The sequence below is a fragment of the Mustelus asterias genome, chromosome 7 (assembly GCF_964213995.1).
Source record: "Mustelus asterias chromosome 7, sMusAst1.hap1.1, whole genome shotgun sequence".
Taxonomy (NCBI): domain Eukaryota; kingdom Metazoa; phylum Chordata; class Chondrichthyes; order Carcharhiniformes; family Triakidae; genus Mustelus; species Mustelus asterias.
The window spans coordinates 48,438,660-48,458,603 of NC_135807.1; the positions used below are offsets into that span (position 1 = coordinate 48,438,660).

At 44.2% G+C, this 19,944-nt stretch overlaps 1 protein-coding gene across 1 annotated transcript in view; it reads left to right on the forward strand.

Annotated features, from left to right (window-relative positions):
- LOC144495472 (cyclic nucleotide-gated channel beta-3-like) overlaps positions 1-19,944 on the forward strand; it is an 84,633-nt gene that overhangs the window by 34,820 nt on the left and 29,869 nt on the right. Inside the window, exons 9-12 of the mRNA XM_078215489.1 lie at positions 2,310-2,432; positions 7,961-8,102; positions 13,141-13,300; positions 13,390-13,487. Coding sequence (XP_078071615.1) covers positions 2,310-2,432; positions 7,961-8,102; positions 13,141-13,300; positions 13,390-13,487 — 523 coding nt within the window. The remainder of the gene's footprint in view (positions 1-2,309; positions 2,433-7,960; positions 8,103-13,140; positions 13,301-13,389; positions 13,488-19,944) is intronic.

The following is a 19,944-nucleotide window of genomic DNA, read 5'->3' on the forward strand; positions in this document are numbered from 1 at the left end:
TACTATGCTTTTTATAACTAGAAGTGCAGGACTCTCTCTAATCCACCTGAATTTAATGATAGGACATGATTATCATTTTTGGAATCCATCGCAGCCAGCCAAACTCGGCAACTATGGCACCAGGCAGCAGCTGTGGAGTATGGAGGATGTGGGGAGGGAGAGATTGTGGGGTCATTAAGTGGAGGGAGGTGCTGTGATCTGGAGAGCACACAGGCTTGTTAGAAAATCGGGGCTGGCAGGGGAGGGGAGGATATCCAGGGAATAGATTGTGGGGTGGGGTGAGGTATGCCAGGTAGAAGCTCAAGGGTGATGAAGAGCAGTGGGAAGGGATCAGAGAGCAGGATGAAGAGTTTTATTGTGGAAGGCGGACCAGTTACAGGTATGGTTAACAGTGTAGGTTGGAAAGGAGAGGATAAAGCACTCCAGCTCCTCCTGGTTCACATCATTGCTGGAAAGATAGTCCAACTGTCTCTTCAGTTGCCAGGTTTCCCAAGGCCTGGGAACCAGGTCAGCCAGTGCCAAAGCTGAAACAGGGCTGTTTGAAATCGCCATGCCAGGGGTGATCTTAAGGTCTGCCAGGGCTAGAAGAGGCAGCCCAGCCACGAGATCCCCATACCAGAGGAGAGTAGCAAGGTCAACTTTGCCCAGAGCACGAGCTCATCCAACACTCAGGGCCCTTGGGGGTGGCAGAGGGGCAAATGGCCACTGGACTTACCTCCTTGACCCTTCCTCAGGCCCAATGTACCAGGCCAGGGTGTCACAGTTGGTTTGCCGGGGGTAGTGCACTTTTGGCACTGCCAATGTGCATGACTTGAAGATGGGCCTGAGTGGGGGTCTGAGGGAGAGGGGGGATAAGAGGGATCTGAGGGGGGAGAGAGCGTTTGGGTGGAGGGGGGAGTCTGAGGGGGGAGGGCACTAGAGGGGAGGGGGCTGAATGGGGATCTGACAAGAGGGAAGGGCTAAATTAGGGTCAGAGTGTGGAGGGGGCTGAAGGGGAGCTTGAGGGGGAAGGGGAGTGGAATAGGATATGAGGTCTGGGGGAGAAGGGCTGAGTGGGGGTCTGAGGGTGGAGGAAGGCTGAGGGGGGTGCTGATGGGGGTCTAAGGAGGGAGGGGGATTAGGTTGGATCAACTTCACGCCCATGTGGTGTTGCTGAGGATGGGGGAGGTGACCCGTTATTTGCGTGGTGGGGGGAGGATGCTCCTCTTTTCTGAGGGCTTGGTGGTGCTCACATGGTCAGCTGGGGGAATGGCAGGTGGGGGGGATGGGGAGGGGAGGGCTGGTTCACCATTTTGGATTTAGTGGGGGAGGGGGGGGGGGGACCTGCCAAATGTGGAGATTGGGGCGTCCTTTAAAAACAGCATCCTGATCTCTGACAGCCAGGCTGGCCGCCGGGTTCCTTGGGATGCACACATTTGCATCCATTTGGTGGGTAAATCCCACCTGACAGACACTCCTAACGGCAGTGCGATTCAAGCCAGTGGGAGAACTGAGAGTGTAAACGGGTGAACCGTGCCCTTTGGCTGGAATTCTCCAGCTGTTCACTCCCCACCACATTTCAAGTGAGGACGAAGAATTTGGTGCTCAGCCAGACCTCCCATTCACTGCAGCCGGACAGGAGAATCCCGGCTGTGAGCGAGGTCAGAGAATCCGCTCCTTCATCTCATTCAAAACCCATTCGCTTCGGCAAAGTTAAAACTGGGCCCATTTCAAGCAGCATGATTTGTATGTTTAAATGAGACACCTTCCTCCTCAGAATAAGCTGCCCATCCCTCTGCTAAAACTGGAGGCGAATGGATTTGCGTTAGTTTGGGTTCAGATTCAAAATTCTGAACATTTTAACTTCACGGCTGATCCAAACCCACCCAATCTGGGTGTTTAAATTTACTCTCAATGTGCAATATCTTTCATCACACCTCATTCTAGATGTGCAGTGCATTAACACAAAGGTGCTGGTGGGGGATTTCTCCAGCCTCCCAGCCACGGGGTTGTCAGCGGCAAGGGGGGAGATGCGCTGTTCATTGGCGGCAGGACTCTCTGGTCCCGCCACTGTCAATGAAATTTCCAATTGATGTCACCCACACCGCCATGAAACCCACGGGAGGGGGAGGGCTGGCAGCGGGACCGGAGAAAGCCGCTGCATGAATGGCCGGAGAACACCCCCCCCCCCGCCGTCTCTGTGAATATACTCTGACAAAACATTAATAATGAGATGAGCCGCTAAGTTAGATAGCAACCCTGAAAGCCATATTGCAGCAAGTGGTTCACCATTGACACTAACTAGCACATTCATTTCATTCTGTTTTCAGGATTGCACGAACAACAGGATACCTGCTTTTCCTCCTGCATATAAATGCTTGTATGTATTACTGGGCTTCAGAATATGAAGGCATTAGCAGCACTAAGTGGGTCTACAATGGCAAAGGAAATAGGTAAAAGTTTCCTTTGATACCATTTGAGATTGCTGCTGTAGAAATAGGAAATGAGGGCAATTGGAACAGCGTTAGCAGAATGAATAATAGCTCTTCGCTTTTCCAATGTTATATTTTCATATTAACAGACAATGATTTCAACCTTTGGGAATATAAGTGTGTTTTAAAATTCAAATCTACTGATATTCTGTATTTGCTGCCTCCCTCTCCATTGCTTGCAGTCCTCAGCAAATGTGCTGTCCTTTGTTGTTCTTGCTTGCTTACCCACTGCTCTTGACCCTGGAATTATAGTCCAAGCATAGAGAGAGCAAGAAAGAGACAGACTTGAGATATAGTGGGAAGGGCCCTTGGCAAAAAGCTGTTGAGATTCACTGTTCAAGGGCAGCACGATGGCACAGTGGTTAGCACTGCTGCCTCACAGTCAGCCTCGGCTGACAGTCTGTGTGGAGTTTGCCCATTCTTGTGCAAACTGTCTGCGTGGATCTCCTCCCACGTGCTCTGGTTTCCCACACTCCAAAAGATGTGCAGGTTAGATGGATTGGCCATGCAAAATTGCCACTTAGTGTCGGGGGAGTTAGCAGGGTAAGTACCTGGGGTTACGGGGATAGGGTCTGGGTGGGATTGATGTTGCTGCAGGCTCAATGGGCCAAATGCCCCCTCCTGCACTGTAGGGATTCTACGATTCTAAGTCAAGTACATCTGATGGAGTTCTTTTGGATATTTTGCAAAACTTTACTGATCTTACTCAAAACCATCATTTGTCACTTTGCCGGTATTGTTTTTAACCACCAAAGATTTTCATGGTTAAGTCATAGAGTCATAGAGGTTTACAGCATGGAAACAGGCCCTTCAGCCCGACTTGCCCATGCCACCCTCTTTTTTAAACCCCTAAGCTAGTCCTAGTTGCCCGCATTTGGCCCATATCCCTCTATACCCATCTTACCCATGTAACTGTCTAAACACTTTTTAAAAGACAAAATTGTACCCGCCTCTACTACTACCTCTGGCAGCTTGTTCCAGACACTCACCACCCTCTGTGGGAAAACATTTCCCCTTGGAACCTTTTGTATCTCTCCCCTCTCACCTTAAACCAATGTCCTTTAGTTTTAGACTCCCCTACCTTTGGGAAAAGATAGTGACTATCTAGCTGATCTGGCCCCTCATTATTTTATAGACCTTTATAAGATCGCCCCTCAGCCTCCTATGCCCAGAGAAAAAAGTCCCAGTCTATCCAGCCTCTCCTTATAACTCAAACCATCAAGTCCCGGTAGCATCCTAGTAAGTCTTTTCTGCACTCTTTCTGGTTTAATAATATCCTTTCTATAATAGGGTGACCAGAACTGAACACAGTACTCCAAGTGTGGCCTTACCAATGTCTTGTACAACTTCAACATGACGTCCCAACTCCTGTATTCAGTGTTCTGACCAATGAAACCAAGCATGCTGAATGCCTTCTTCACCACTCTGTCCACCTGTGACTCCACTTTCAAGGAGCTATGAACCTGTACCCTTAGATCTCTTTGTTTTGTAACTCTCCCCAATACCCTACCATTAACTGAGCAAGTCCTGCCCTGGTTCAATCTACCAAAATGCATCACCTTGCATTTATCTAAATTAAACTCCATCTACCATTTGTCAGTCCACTGGCCCAATTGATCAAGATCCCGTTGCAATCCAAGATAACATTCTTCACTGTCCACCAATCTTAGTGTCATCTGCAAACTTACTAAACATGCCTCCTATATTCTCATCCAAATCATTAATATAAATGACAAACAACAGTGGATCTAGCACCGATCCCTGAGGCACACCGCTGGTCACATGCCTCTAGTTTGAAAAACAACCCTCTACAACCACCCTCTGACTTCTGTCATCAAGCCAATTTTGTATCCATTTAACTACCTCACCCTGGATCCCATGATAATTAACCTTATGCAACAACCTACCATGCGGTACCTTGTCAAAGGCCTTGCTATAGTCCATGTAGACATCATCAACTGCACTGACCTCATCTACCTTCTTGGTTACCCCTTCAAAAAATTCAATCAAATTTGTGAGACATGATTTTCCACTCACAAAGCCATGCTGACTGTCCCTAATCAGTCATTGCGTCTCTAAATGCCTGTAGATCCTGTCTCTCAAAATACCTTCCAACAACTTACCCACCACAGATGTGAGGCTCACTGGCCTGTAGTTCCCAGGCTTTTCCCTGCGGCCCTTTTTAAATAAAGGCACAACATTGGCCACTCTCCAATCTTCAGGCACCTCACCCATGACTATCGATGATTCAAATATCTCGGCTAGGGGACCTGCAATTTCCTCCCTAGCCTCCCACAATGTCCTGGGATACACTTCATCAGGTCCCAGGGATTTATCTACCTTGATGCGCTTTAAGACTTCCAGCACCTCCTTCTCTGTAATATGTACACTCCTCAAGACATCACTATTTATTTCCCCAAGTTCCCTAACATCCATGCTCATCTCAACAGTAAATACTGATGAGAAATATTCATTTAGGATCTCATCCAGCTCTTGTGGATCTGCACATAGATGACTTTGTTGATTCTTAAGAGGCCCTACTCTCTCCCTAGTTACTCATTTGCCCTTTATGTATTTGTAGAAGCTCTTTGGATTCTTAGAAACTTAGAAGGTATTTGTAGAAGCTCTTTGGATTCTCCTTTGCCTTATCTGCCAAAACAATCTTGTGTCCCCTTTTGGTCCTCCTGATTTCTCTCTTAACTCTATTCCTACACCCCCTATATTCTTCAAGGGATTCACTTGATCCCAACTGCCTATGTATGTCATGTGTCTCCTTCTTCTTCTTGACCAGGGCCTCAATATCCCGAGTCATCCAAGGTTCCCTACTTCTACCAGCCTTGCCCTTCACTCTAAGAGGAATGTGCTTATCCTGAACCCTGGTTAACACATTTTTGAAAGCCTCCCACTTACCATATATCTCTTTGCCTTCCCACAGGCTCCCCCAATTAATTTTTGAAAGTTCCTGTCTGTTACCATCAAAATTGGCCTTTCCCCAATTTAGAATTTTAACTTTTGGGCTAGACCTATCATTCGCCATAGCTATCTTAAAACTAATAGAATTATGGTCACTGATCCCAAAGTGATCCCTCACTAACACTTCTGTCACTTGCCCTTTTTTATTTCCCAAGGGGAGGTCAAGTTTTGCCCCCTCTCTAGTCAAGCCATCTACATACTGAATGAGAAATTCCTCCTGAATACACAACAAATTTCTCTCCATCCAACCCTCTAATACTGTGGCTGTCCCAGTCAATGTTGGGAAAGTTAAAATCCCCTACTATTGCCACCCTAAGACCTGCAGTTGATCTCTTTAATGTCAAAATTATGTCAACCTTAAAAAAAGGTATGGACTATTTTAAACAACTATTCAATTTTATGGATTATTAAAGCAGTTATCCAATCATAGGGTCCAACTAGTGACAGTAGAACCATATCTCAGCTCTCCTATTACAGTTTAGAAATTCTATTCATTCCATTGCCATACAACCACGCTCAGATATCCATGGATAGAATACAGAACTTCAGGTCAATAATTTAAGAAAACAATTACTATCTGGACTACGTATAAATTGTTTATTATTTATTTTTCAAAACCTAAATCTGTCTGCCCTTTTTAATTTGCAAAGCTTTTCCCTTAAGTGCTGATTGCTTTACTGCTGAATGTTGTGATGTGTTATTCTCTTCGAACCTGCATAGTACCTGAAGTGTTTTCACTGAACCTTGAGTTTATTTATATTCTTTAGATTTTAACATGTAGCTTTGATGGCAAATTGGTAGTTTTTTTATTTTAACCGTTCAACACATGTTTAGATTTATACTGGAAGTTTAAGATTTTCTATTTTTTTCAATTATTTCTTTTTTTCTTCTTCTTGCCCTGTTGGTGTTTTTTTTATAGCTACATCAGCTGTTTCCTTTATGCAGAGAAATCCCTTCTGATGATTGCTGAACTTCCATACCCCACCAATGAATTCGAGCAAATATTTCAGATGTGCAACTATTTTTTAGGAATTCTTATTCTTTCAGCCATTCTTGGCCAGGTACACTGAACAATTTTGTTATTTTTATTATAATAGCACTTTTTTTCTTGAAAATGCTTGTGATATGGTGAGAAAGAGACGTTTTGGACCTTATTTTTTTATCCTATTTTTTATTTTCAATTCTTTCTATGCTTCCAGGGTTTCCAATTTATTTTGGGCCAACTCAATTGGAAACTTGGTACTGGTGGTGAAGTTGACAAAATCTTCATATCAAAATAAGGGGCACAGAAAATACACAGGGAATGAAATGTGTCTGCGTAGCACCTGTTCCGATGGTGTTATGCGGACTTGCATAAATTCCCCAGGGACAGGCAGCACTGTGGGCAGCTACCTGCAAGACCTGTGCAGCAATACTCAATTACGTCAAGTAGTGCTGCCTGGGGAGCAAAGGTAAATCTGCATAACAGGACTGGAGGTTGCTCTGCACAAACACATTTCTCCCAATAGAGGCAATACAGGTTTCAGAACTTAACGTGACAGATAAAACATAATATATCAAAGTATAATAATAAAGCAGTAGTAATACACAAGTTGCATTTATACAGCATCCACATGTTCAAATAGCTCAATAGACTTACATACCGGAATTTTACCGCCTCGCCCCCGCGAGGCTCGTAAGATCCCAACCGACGCCAACGGAGAATGCCGTTCTGCGAGCCTCACCCGCCCCGATTCCAGGGCAGTAAAATTCTGCCACAGAGAATAATTACTGTTTGAGTGCAGTGCTTGTTGTGTAAACAAGGACATTTGCCCAGTCAACAAAATGAATAACCAGTTAATCTGTATTTTTTGTATATTTTATTTATTTGTACTCTGGAAGTGAGTAAAGCTACATAGGTGGCACAGTGGTTAGCACTGCTGCCTCACATTGCCAGGGACCTGGGTTCAATTCCGGTCTCGGGTGACCATCTGTGTAGAGTTTGCATATTCTCCCTGTGTCTGCGTGTGTTTCCTCCAGGTGCTCCAGTTTCCTCCCACAGTCCGAAGATGTGTGGGTTAGGTGGATTGGTCATGCTAAATTGCCTCTTAGTGTCAGAAGGATTAGCAGGATAAATATGTGGGGTTACAGGGATAGGGCCTGGTTGGGATTGTTGTCGATGCAGACTCGATGGGCCAAATGGCCTCTTTCTGCACTGTAGGGGTTCTATGTTTAGTGCCCATCTTTAGTTGCCCTGAGAAGGTGGCCTTTCCCTTGGATTGTTGTAGTCCTTTGGTGATGGTGCCCCTACACAGTTAGTTATGTATCATATTCCAGGATAAGTAATTAATTGGTTGCAATGCACTTTGAAACTTGCAGAGAAAGAGAAAGGTACTATATGAATGCAACTTTTATCTTTTGTTTCAAATCCTCCTTGTTCTTCTGAATACTGATGCTCTAACCAACCACTTCCATTCTGAATGTTTCCCTGAATTTAAACATGGTTTCAACAACTGAAAAATGTTTGTGTTCTCCAGGTACCTGAGATGTTACTATTGGGCAATCCGCTCTTTAATTACTATTGGTGGTATTTCCGAACCAGTCACTCTCTTTGAAATAATCTTTCAGGGGTGCAATTATTTCCTAGGTGTCTTTGTTTTCTCCAGCTTACTTGGTCAGGTAAATGGACATACCTCAAAATGAATCACTATTTACCACAGTGCATTCATTGTGCCATTTATAAATTGTAGATCAAACGATAGAATAAAAGTAAAGGCTGAGTGAGAGTTTTGAACCCAATATCACTGAATCGAATACTAGCAAATAATGATGTTTTCAAACATTGATTACACTACATTAGAAAACTCTGTTTTCCAAGTTTGACAAAAGATGGAATTGTGCTGCAATAAACTGTTTGTCCTTTAAACGTGCGTGAATCAATAAACATTGTATTACTTAGCAAAATCGCACAACAAAGCTGGCAATGCTGAATTGCTGTGTTTTTTGGGAATAAATAATATCCAACTTAAATAATATTTTAAGATAATTGGCAAAAAGGGGGAGATGAGGACAATTCAATTTACTCAACGAGTAAGGATGAGGGTGGCACAGTTATGGCACTGCTGCCTCATAGCGGCGGCGACCTGACTTTGATTCCGACATTGAGTGACTGTCTGTGTGGAGTTTACACGTTCTCCCCGTGTCCGTGTGGGTTTCTTTGGGGTTATCCGGTTTCCAAATATGTGTAAGTTAGGTGAAATAGCCATGGTAAATGTGTGGGGATAGGGTGGGCGGGCCTGTGTAAGATGCACTTTCAGAGAGTCGTTACAGAGGAGTAGGTTATAATATTGTGGCTATACAACCTGACTTAAACATGGGTAGGGATGAGAATAAACATTCCCGGCTACAATATATTCTGGAGACATAGAGAGGGAAAAAAGTGGCAGGAGCGAATATAGCAAAATACTGAAACAGCTCTTAAGGTGGGGAGGCGATGCCCTTGGCAATGGCCTGGTGGTCTTATCTCTAGACTATTAATCCAGAAACTCAGCTAATGTTCTGAGGACATGGGTTCGAATCCCACCACGGCAAATGGTGGAACTTGAATTCAAGAAAAAATATCTTTAATTAAGAATCCACTGATGACTGTGAAACTATTGTCGATTGTCGTAAAAACCTATTTGGTTCACTAATGTCCTTAAGGGAAGGAAATCTGCCATCCTTACTTGGTGTGGCCTACATGTGACTCCAGAGTCACAGCAATGTGGTTGACTCTCAACTGCCCTCCAAGGGCAACTAGGGATGGGCAATAAGTGTTGGCCAGCCAGCACGCCCATGTCCTATAAGTGAATAAAAAATATATAATAAAGTCACAAATGACATCCTAAGTGATTGTGACAAACATGAAGGATCTTTCTTCCTCTTCCTCAAAATTTCTTCAACCTTCGACACAATTGACCATGCTATCCTCATCCAGCACATCTCTGCTATCATCCAGCTACCTGATTCCATTCTTAACTATCTAAACATTCCCAGTGCATTGTTTGCAATGGCTCCTCTGCCCCTCTTATACAGTTAACTCTGGTGCCCCCGAAAGATCTATCCTTGAATCCCTGGTATTTCTTATGGCTGGGACCACAAGTGTTCTCATGGAGTTGGCCGCCATTCCACACTGGAAAAGATGGACTCCTAGCTTCAATACTAAGCCCTGTGCAAGTTGGAGTCAGACTCCTCTATACTCCTTGAAAGTGTCTGCAGGTCTTCTGGCAGGCCTGCTAAGCATTTCTGCATTCATGCCCATGAGCCTTTTTATGTACACCACCCTATTGATGTTGACAATTGAGTTACCTGATGTGGAATCGATGTGTAACCTCACCCTCCAGGGAGCTGGTATTTGCACTGCACTTTCTCCCTGCCCTGGCTGCAGACCACTTATACTCCATGCCTGACCATGTGCAGATCATGTCTCTAGGGTATGAGTAGTGTTAGCATCCGAGCTGGTGGTTGTAAGTTTCAGAATAAGCAATGGTGTATATTTTTAATTTATTCACAGGATGTGGTGTGCATTAACAACACTGGCACTTATTGCCCATTCCTAATTACCTTTAACAGAATGGCAGCTGGGCTGTTTCAGAGGCAGTTAAGAGTCAAACATATTGCTGTGGGTCTGGAGTTATAAGTCAGTCAAACCAGGCCAGAATGGAAAATTTCCTTCCCAAAAGGACTTTTGTGAACCAGACCGGGTTTTATGACAATCCCCTCGATACAATGCTCATTATTACTAACACAAGCTTTCTGTTTGTCCCAAATTTATTTGTTGAATTTAAATTCCCCAGCTGCTTCGGTGGGATTTGAACATGCCATGACATGTCTCCTGCCAGAGGATCCGACGGACCATTTAAATTGCTGTTTACTTCGGCGGGACAGTAACGTTCTGGCAGGCGGGAGGGGCCATAACATCCTGGGCCACACCTCTGGATCATTAGTCCATGCTTCAGAATTTCAAATTTATCATTTCCTTATCATTAACATTCCCTTCATCATTAACCTCTTCCACCATTTCTTATTCCTGTGACACTGCCTGGCCAGATTGCGGTTGATAGAATAGATAATTGAATCCCTACAATGTAGAAGGACGCCATTCGGCCCATCAAGTCTGCACTGACCATAATCCCGACCCAAGCCCTATCCCCTTAACCTCATGTATTTACCCTGCTAATCCCCCTGACACTAAGGAGCAATTTAGTATGACCAATCAACCTAACCCGCACATCTTTAGAATTCTCCTATATTTGAAAGGGACAAGGATAGGGAGAGAATGCAAGAGTTGCATCCTTAATTTGCAGGTTGTAAATCAGAAGAGATGGTGGGATGAGGGGAAATTGGGATGTGAGAAGGAGGATTATGTGTGAATATGCCATCATTTTCCATGCTTTCAACCCCATTGCAGATTATAGCCTCTATAACCTCTACACCACCACACCAATGATGGCAAGTACTGTCTATTCCACAGGGGTAAGGACATGCACCCATGTCTGTTCCCCACTAGTTAGGTGTATCATCTGTGGTTATGCACCATCTTGTCCTGCGAGAGGGAAGTGTGTCAGTGAGTATGGTGCAATGTGTTTGGGTACCATGGTTAAATAATTGGCAGTGTGGGCAAACTGTGAGATGTGGGTATGAGGTTTGTGAGCATATTAGTTATGTGAGACTGAGGTAAAGCTATGAATGTGAGGTAGACGTCATGACTGATAAGAAATTGTTGGCGTGTGAGTGATCAGTGGGTCATGATGAACTGAGTAATGTGTGAGTCTAGTAGCTCAGGATTAAGGATGGTATTTGAAGATGAATTCATTGGCCTTGAACACTCTTGCAATGTCATTGAATTTCTTGTAGCACTGCATCAAATATGGCAAGCAAACTGAGCCTTTACTTATAGAGTTTATTTTATGGGTATTGTCTCCTGGAAGTTGCACCTTTCTGCTGGTCACTCCCTTTCTGCTTCCCTGTCTACTGTTCCCACTCTCCTGAGAAACAATAGAGCTGTGAACATCAGGCTGTTTCCAATCCTGTTGCTGGTGATGACACTAGTCACCTTGGTTCTTATCTGCAGTCCAATCCAAGGTAACAAAAGCAGCACCCATCTTGACGTGATCGAGCAAACCTCCAAATATAGAAAGTAACATCTCAGAAAAGATACTGTGAATCCTTCCCCAACAAAACTGTAAGAAAGCAACAATGAATGCTGAGCATTCAACGGTATATTTCCCTGAGATTGATTCCATTCTGTTAATTGCTGTTGTATATTCATTCTGTTGCCACTGGCAAACTTCAAGTAGTAAGAAGTCTCACGACATCAGGTTAAAGTCCAACCTTTAAAATCCAACCAAAGTTGGACTTTAACCTGCTGTTGTGAGATTTCTTACTGTGTTTACCCCAGTCCAATGCTGGCATCTCCACATCAAAACTTCAAGTAGCCCAGGAAACCCAGGGATTTGATTACGTCAAATTGACGCACCAGTCAAAAACATGTATTCATATCGCTCTAATGAAGGATGGTATTAGCTGCTCGCTTCCCTGGTGCGATTGTGTGTGGGCAATCTAATGTGCACAAGTTAAATAGAGAAGTCGGTGAGTTAGAACAAGATGACATTTTCCCTGGTTTTGATCCCCTGACTTGCACCCAGACCCACAATCTTCCAGGTTAGAATGCAGCTCTTTATTTCACAACGTAATCCTTTATCCTGTGCCCGAGTCCATTTTATTATTTCAAAACTATTACAAATTCAAAAGAGCAGTTTTGCTGGACTGCCGGAACTCGATAGTGTTCAATAGCATTTTCCCAAAATAAACTTTCTTCCTTGATACACAGCATTGGACAGGAACAACCGAGACTGCATTTTCTGTTATAAAATACATATTTGATTATTCCCTGAAATTTAAAGCAAATTCTCCTTTCTTGATTGCTTGAGAAAATCATCTGGATTTATCAAGTTAACCCCAATTTCAGGAACGAATGGTGGCCAGGTTTTGTGGTTTTAAATCAGCAACAGACTGCTTGGCATTTACTTAAGATGTTGTCCGCCAGATGTTTTTCCACGTTGCTGTCATAGAGATAGCAAGACAGACTTTAATAGTTTTCCCCCCACATCGGTCACTTTTTATCACAGCCAATAATAAATTCAAAATGTGACAGCTATCACATCACAGTACAACCAAGATAATTGAAGAGGTAGACTCGCCTCATATCTCCTAAAACTTTAGGGGCACCGATTACATCAATTGCCTTCAACATTTTCCACTTCAAGCAATCAAAAACTGAAGAAATTCAAGACCGTCACAATGATGCTATTTGAATGTCTTTGGGGGTTACTTTGACTTTGGGCAACGGAAATGAAAATCAGGAGAGACACATAATGTGCAGCTGAACTGATAGCAGTCATTTTACATCATTACTCAAAGTCAAAATCACCATATTGCATGTGAGCTGAAAACATGCAGAAACAGTTGGTCCAAACGCCAGGCGTTTCCTCAACCTGCAAATAATCCAAGGCTTCATGCACCCAGAGTCCATAAATTATTTACCCTTTGTTACGTAGTTTCCAAGGTCTTGGGTTAAAGGTCAGGGTGAAAATGCTTGACAATAGAGGATGAAGCAAACTTACTGCGGCACTTGATGGAAATGTTTGATGGGTCTGCCCTTTTTCCTCATCTTCAGATGCGTGATATCATTGGGAGAGCCAATGCAGGACAGAACTATTACCAAACTTCAATTGACAACACAATGACGTACATGAATACATATTCAGTTTCAAGAAATGTGCAAATTCGTGTGCGCAAATGGTATGAATACATATGGGAATCACAAGGCCTGCTGGGTGAGTAAACTGAGCCCACACTTGCTTCCTCATTCAGAATTTTCTCTGGTGGCCTCTTCTATACTAAAAATAAACTGTATTCCTTTCAGATTCATCTGAGCTGTTGGAAAATATGCCAGTGAAAATGCAACTGTCCGTTGCTATTGATCAAAACTATGCAATAGTCAGCAAAGTTGACCTGTTTAAGGTATGTGTATTGGGATTTTTAATCAGCAAATATACGATTGAAAGTGAGCTTTGAAATTCCTCTGTATGTTACTTGTAGGACACTGTTTCGCATGTTGGCATCAATTTCCTTACTGTGCCATTTTAACATATCTGTTAACTCATTTTAAAATATTAGAGTATACAGATGTTTGTTGCAAACATGTGAATGAGTCTACCAAAAAACAGCATCCGTTTATAACAGGAATTATTGGCCATTGCCCTGTAAAACCGGAGAATATACCGCTTTGGAAATTGTTGGAGGGACTGGCCTCTCAGGGGAAAGCAATAACAGCCCGATTTGTTGCACCATGGTTGGCTCTACTGCACAGGAGAGGAGGAGAAAGTGTGGGAATGCAATAGTTATAGGGGATTCAATTGTAAGGGGATTAGATAGGCATTTCTTTGGCTGCAAATATGCTATGTTGCCTCCCTGGTGCTGGTGTCAAGGGTGTCTCAGAGCAGCTGCAGGACACTCTGGAAGGTTGAGTGTAAACAGCCAATGGTCAAGGTACATATTAGTACAAACGACATAGGTTGAAAAAAAAAGACTGAGGTCCTAAAAGCAGAATATAGGGAGTTAGGAAGCAAATTGAAAAGTAAGACCCCAAAGGTATTGATCTCAGGATTACTACCAGTGCCACATGCTAGTCAGAGCACAAATAGCAGGAAATATCAGATGGATACATGGCTGAAAAGGTAGTGAGGGGAGAGTATTTTAGATTCATGGGACATTGGGACCAGTTCTGGGGATGTGGGACCAGTACAAACTGGACAGGTTGCACTTGGACAGGACCAGGACTGATGTCCTCAGGGGAGTATTTGCTAGAGTGGTTGGGGAGGACTTAAATTAAAATGGCAGGGTTCTGGGAACCTATGCAAGGAGTCAGAGGAGGGGGGAAATAAGAATAAGAACAAAAGACATAAAGAGGAGTAAGAAAATTGATTGGCAGAGAAATCAAGGGCTCGAATCAAACAGGGCCACAGCGAAAAATAATGGGAATGGGGCAAAGAATGTTAAAAAGCCTTAAGGCTTTGTGCCTTAATGTATGGAGTATTTGCAATAAAGTGGATGGATTAATTGCGCAAATATTCCGGCTGACCTACTGAAATCTTAGCCCAGATTTTCACCATGACATTGATTTGATTTTATTTGATTGGATTTATTATTGTCACATGTTTTAGTATACAGTGAAAAGTATTGTTTGTTGCGCACTATACAGACAAAGCATACAATACATAGGGAAGGAAAGGAGAGAGGACAGAATGTAGTTTTACAGTCACAGCTAGGGTGTAGAGAAATATCAACTTAACGCAAGGTAGGTCCATTAAAAAGTCCAATGGCAGCAGGGAAGAAGCTATTTTTGAGTCGGTTGGTACATGATCTCAGACTTTTATATCTTTTTCCCGATGGAAGAAGGTGGAAGAGAGTATGTCCGGGGTGCGTGGGGCTCTTGAATATGCTGGCGGCTTTTCCGAGGCAGCAGGAAGTGTAGACAGAGTCAATGTATGGGAGGCTGGTTTACGTGATGCACTGGGCTTCATTCACGACCTTTTTTAGTTTCTTGCAGTCTTGGACAGCGCAGAAGCCATTCCAAGTTGTGATACAACCAGAAAGAATGCTTTCTATGGTGCATCAGTAGACGTTGGTGAGAGTTGTAACTGACATGCCAGATTTCCATAGTCTTCTGAGAGAGTGGAGGCATTGGTGGGCTTTCTTAACTATAGTGTCCGCATGGAGGGAGCAGGACAGGTTTTTGGTGATCTGGACACCTAGAAACTTGAAGCTCTCGACTATTTCTACTTCATCACCATTGATGTAGACAGGAGCATGTCCTCCACTATGCTTCCTGAAGTCGATGACGATCTCCTTCATTTTGTTGACATTGAGGGAGAGATTACTGTCATTGCACCAGTTCACCAGATTCTCTATCTCATTCCTGTACTCTGTCTCATCATTATTTGAGATTCGACCCACTACGGTGGTGTCATCAGCAAACTTGTGATGAAAATGACAGGCCAGCCCAGAAATCCTAGGTCCTGCCCCTGAGCACAGCACAGCCTACTTACATGGAGCAAGGAGGAGAGAGCAGGACCTGTGAGGGGGGAGAGCAGGACTTGTGAGGGCGGGAAAGCAGTGCCTGCGAAGGGGGGTTGGGAGAGGTAGGACATGCAAAGGTGGAGGTTTCAAGCCTCTGCAAAGGATCAGAGGGTGTGGCGGGCCTTGAGCAAAGAACGGGGGTATGGAGGCCTCAAAAAGAGATGAGCATGAGAGAGATGAGTGTGAGAGAAAGATGAATGTGTGAGCAATGTTTATGTGTTTGTGTGAGCAAGAGTGTGTTTGTGTATGTGAGGGTTGAAGGTGCGTGTGAGTGAGAGGTGGTGTGGGTGTGTGTGAGTGCCTGAGAATGTGCATGTGAGTGCCTGAGAATGTGCATGTGAGTGCCTGAGAATGTGCGTGTGAGAGGTTTGTGCGTGTGAGAGGTTTGTGCGTGTGAGAAGTTTGTGCGTGTAAGAGGTTTGTGCGTGTGAGTGAGGGGTGGGTGCGTGTGAGTGAGGGGTGGGTGCGTGTGAGTGAGGGTGGGTGCGTGTGAGTGAGGGGTGGGTGCGTGTGAGTGAGGGGTGGGTGCGTGTGAGTGAGGAGTGGGTGTGTGTGAGTGAGAGGTGGGTGCGTGTGAGTGAGAGGTGGGTGCGTGTGAGTGAGAGGTGGGTGTGGGTGTGTGTGAGTGAGAGGTGAGTGTGGGTGTGTGTGAGTGAGAGGTGGGTGTGGGTGTGTGTGAGTGAGAGGTGGGTGTGGGTCTGTGTGAGTGAGAGGTGGGTGTGGGTCTGTGTGAGTGAGAGGCGGGTGTGGGTGTGTGTGAGTGAGAGGTGGGTGTGGGTGTGTGTGAGTGAGAGGTGGGTGTGTGTGAGTGAGAGGTGGGTGTGGGTGTGGGTGAGTGAGAGGTGGTGTGGGTGTGTGTGAGAGGTGGGTGTGTGTGGGTGAGAGGTGGGTGTAGGTGTGTGTGGGTGAGAGGTGGGTGTGTGTGAGCGAGAGGTGGGTGTGTGTGAGTGAGAGGTGGGTGTGTGTGGGTGAGAGGTGGGTGTGGGTGAGTGAGGAGTGGTCATGGGTGTGAGCATCCAGTATTCCAGCAGCACCCTTCCCATTTGAACCAAAGGAGAAGCAACACTCCTCCTATTAGAAATGGCAAAAAGGTAAGACCAAAGAATATTTTAATAAGAGAATGTTTTAATTATAGTAAACATATCTATATAAGAAATAGAAAAGACTCCCACAAAATAGGTTTTTGGATGTTTGCACCGATCACACAAAAACAATCTTTTTTTTGTGGTTTTGCTCTTCAATGTAGTAATAATCCCAGGGATTCCTTCAATACTCTTGGGAAGTCAGATGGGTTCCACAACTGGAAATGTTTGGGACACCTGATATAGAGTCTTGGTGAGACTGCACCTGGAGTATTGTGTACAGATTTGTTCTCCTTATCTAAAGAAGATTACACTTGCCATAGAGCGAGTGCACTGGGGGTTCATCAGACTTATTCCTGGGATAGTGGGATTGTTTTTTGAGGAGAGATTGAGGAAACTGGAGTTTCGAAGAATAAGAGGTGATCTCATTGAAACCTACAAATTCTTACAGGAGGTGAGAGGTCGATGTAGATAGGAGTTTCCCATGGCCAGTAAGTCAAAAACCAGAGGGAACAGTCTCAGGATAAGGGCTAGGCCATATAAGATAGTGATAAGGAAGAGTTTTTTTCACACTGAGAGTGGTAAATCTTTGGAATTCTCTACTCCAGAGGGCTGTGGAGGTTTAGGCATTGGGCATGTCCAAGACAGAAATCAATAGGAACATAAAGGGAATGAAAGGGATGTGAGGATTAAGTGTTTTCAATTTTTAAAAAAATTATGTTCCTATCTTCCTATACAGAGGGGGATGAGAAGCCATGAGGGGTGGATATGGGGGTATGGGTTGGCATTGGGGCTATATGGGACCATGGGAAGCAGGTGGGGATATGAGATGGCATTGATTGTCATGAATGGGGCATGGGGAAATTGAAGAGGATGTGAGGGCTGGAGGTTGTTTCTCATTTCAATTCTTTAAACCTTAATCCAGCAAAGTACCAGAGCACCATGGCAGACTTTCCACCCAGCTTGTTTCCACACCTGGCAGTCTGTAAATATCCTGACTTCTAGTCGAGCCTGTAAACTCCCAGAATGAAAATCAAAACTGTGGGTGGCTACTTTTTAAAGGTCAGATTTACAGAGCCAGAAATTCTCCCATCCCTATGCACCCGACCCGGGAGTGAAAATCTGAGCCTTTTTATTGCAGACAGCAAGGGTACCTTTCCCAAGCTGCCAGCTGGTTCATCTTTAAATATGGAAATCAGACTCTGATGTATCACTAGAGCTCTGACCTCATTCCATGCCCTTTTCATTGCATCATTACCGACGAACCTTGCAACAAAAGGAGTTAGAAGGCAAAGTCGGTTAGCTCATGTCCTATCGAAACTGTTTGGATTAAAGATTCCTGCTGCAACGTTACTATATAAAACTAATTTGGACAATTACATCCCAGTTTCTGTGGACAGAAGTTCTACTCCACTTCTAAAACTGCACAGTGCTGACACGGGCACCAAAAATATACTATTTGCAACATTGACAATTATCTCTTCCAAGCAGCAACAATAAATTTTTCTGAATAGCTCATACTTATTATTGTTAATGGTGTGCTCTAGAGAAATGAGCTTACTTCCTGTGGTGAAATGATCAAACTTATGTCAGTCCTTAGTGAAACATGCATCAGCTTCCAGCTGTATGTGAGCATTTGTAGCAGGCAGTTAACTCTGAACAACAATTATAGGTAACAGGGGAAGTATATCTTTTTGCTTTCTTTTCGGTGTGGAAATGTTCTGTACTTTTCCCAAGAGAATCTGAAATTAATCATTATAAATAACCCCGTGTTAGTGATTTTCAACAAACATCATTTGTTCTTAGGCGAAATCATAATAGTACGTCTGCTTGACCTAGATAAAATCCAGATTCAGTAGATCCAGGTAACCAACCTACTGTTGCAATAGGGAAAGTGTGCCATAGTCCAGAAGACACTGAAACAAGGGACAGGATTTTCATGTAACAAACACAGTTTTTAACTCAACAACAGCATTAGCATCTGTTATATATTAGATGTTTTGTCCAGTAGTACTAATGAGATAAAAGATGATAAGGTGCCACACTGTGGGTTTTGAAACAACTCAACGCTGATGTATTTAAGAGCTGTTGCCAGATTGAAGTCCGAACATGAAAGAGAGATAAAAACCCATAAATACCTCTGGTCATGTCACAGCACATCACGTGACTAATCACACGGAGATGCATTGCTTTACAATACAAAACAGCAACATGGGCAGTGATGGCCCAATGGTATCATCACTGGACTGTTAATCCAGAAACTCAGCTAATGTTCTGGGGACCCGGTTCGAATCCCACCACAGCAGAAGGTGGAATTGGAATTCAATAAAAAATATCTGGAATTAAGAATCTACTGATGACCAAGAAACCATTGTTGATTGTTGGGAACAACCTAATTCGTTCATTAATGTTCTTGAGGGAAGGAAATCTGCCATCATTACCTTGTCTGGCCTACATGTGACTCCAGAGTCACAGCAATGTGGTTGATTCTCAACTGCCCTCTGAAATGGCCAAGCAAACCACTCAGTTCAAGGGCATAGAACATAGAACATAGAAAGCCACAGCACAAACAGGCCCTTCGGCCCACAAGTTGCGCCGATCACATCCCCACCTCTAGGCCTATCTATAGCCCTCAATCCCATTAAATCCCATGTACTCATCCAGAAGTCTCTTAAAAGACCCCAACGAGTTTGCCTCCACCACCACCGACGTCAGCCGATTCCACTCACCCACCACCCTCTGAGTGAAAAACTTACCCCTGACATCTCCTCTGTACCTACCCCCCAGCACCTTAAACCTGTGTCCTCTCGTAGCAACCATTTCAGCCCTTGGAAATAGCCTCTGAGAGTCTACCCTATCCAGACCTCTCAACATCTTGTAAACCTCTATCAGGTCACCTCTCATCCTTCGTCTCTCCAGGGAGAAGAGACCAAGCTCCCTCAACCTATCCTCATAAGGCATGCCCCCCAATCCAGGCAACATCCTTGTAAATCTCCTCTGCACCCTTTCAATGGCTTCAACATCTTTCCTGTAATGAGGTGACCAGAACTGCGCGCAGTACTCCAAGTGGGGTCTAACCAGGGTCCTATAAAGCTGCAGCATTATCTCCCGACTCCTAAACTCAATCCCTCGATTAATGAAGGCTAGTACGCCGTACGCCTTCTTGACCGCATCCTCCACCTGCGAGGCCGATTTAAGAGTCCTATGGACCCGGACCCCAAGGTCCTTCTGATCCTCTACACTGCTAAGAATGGTAT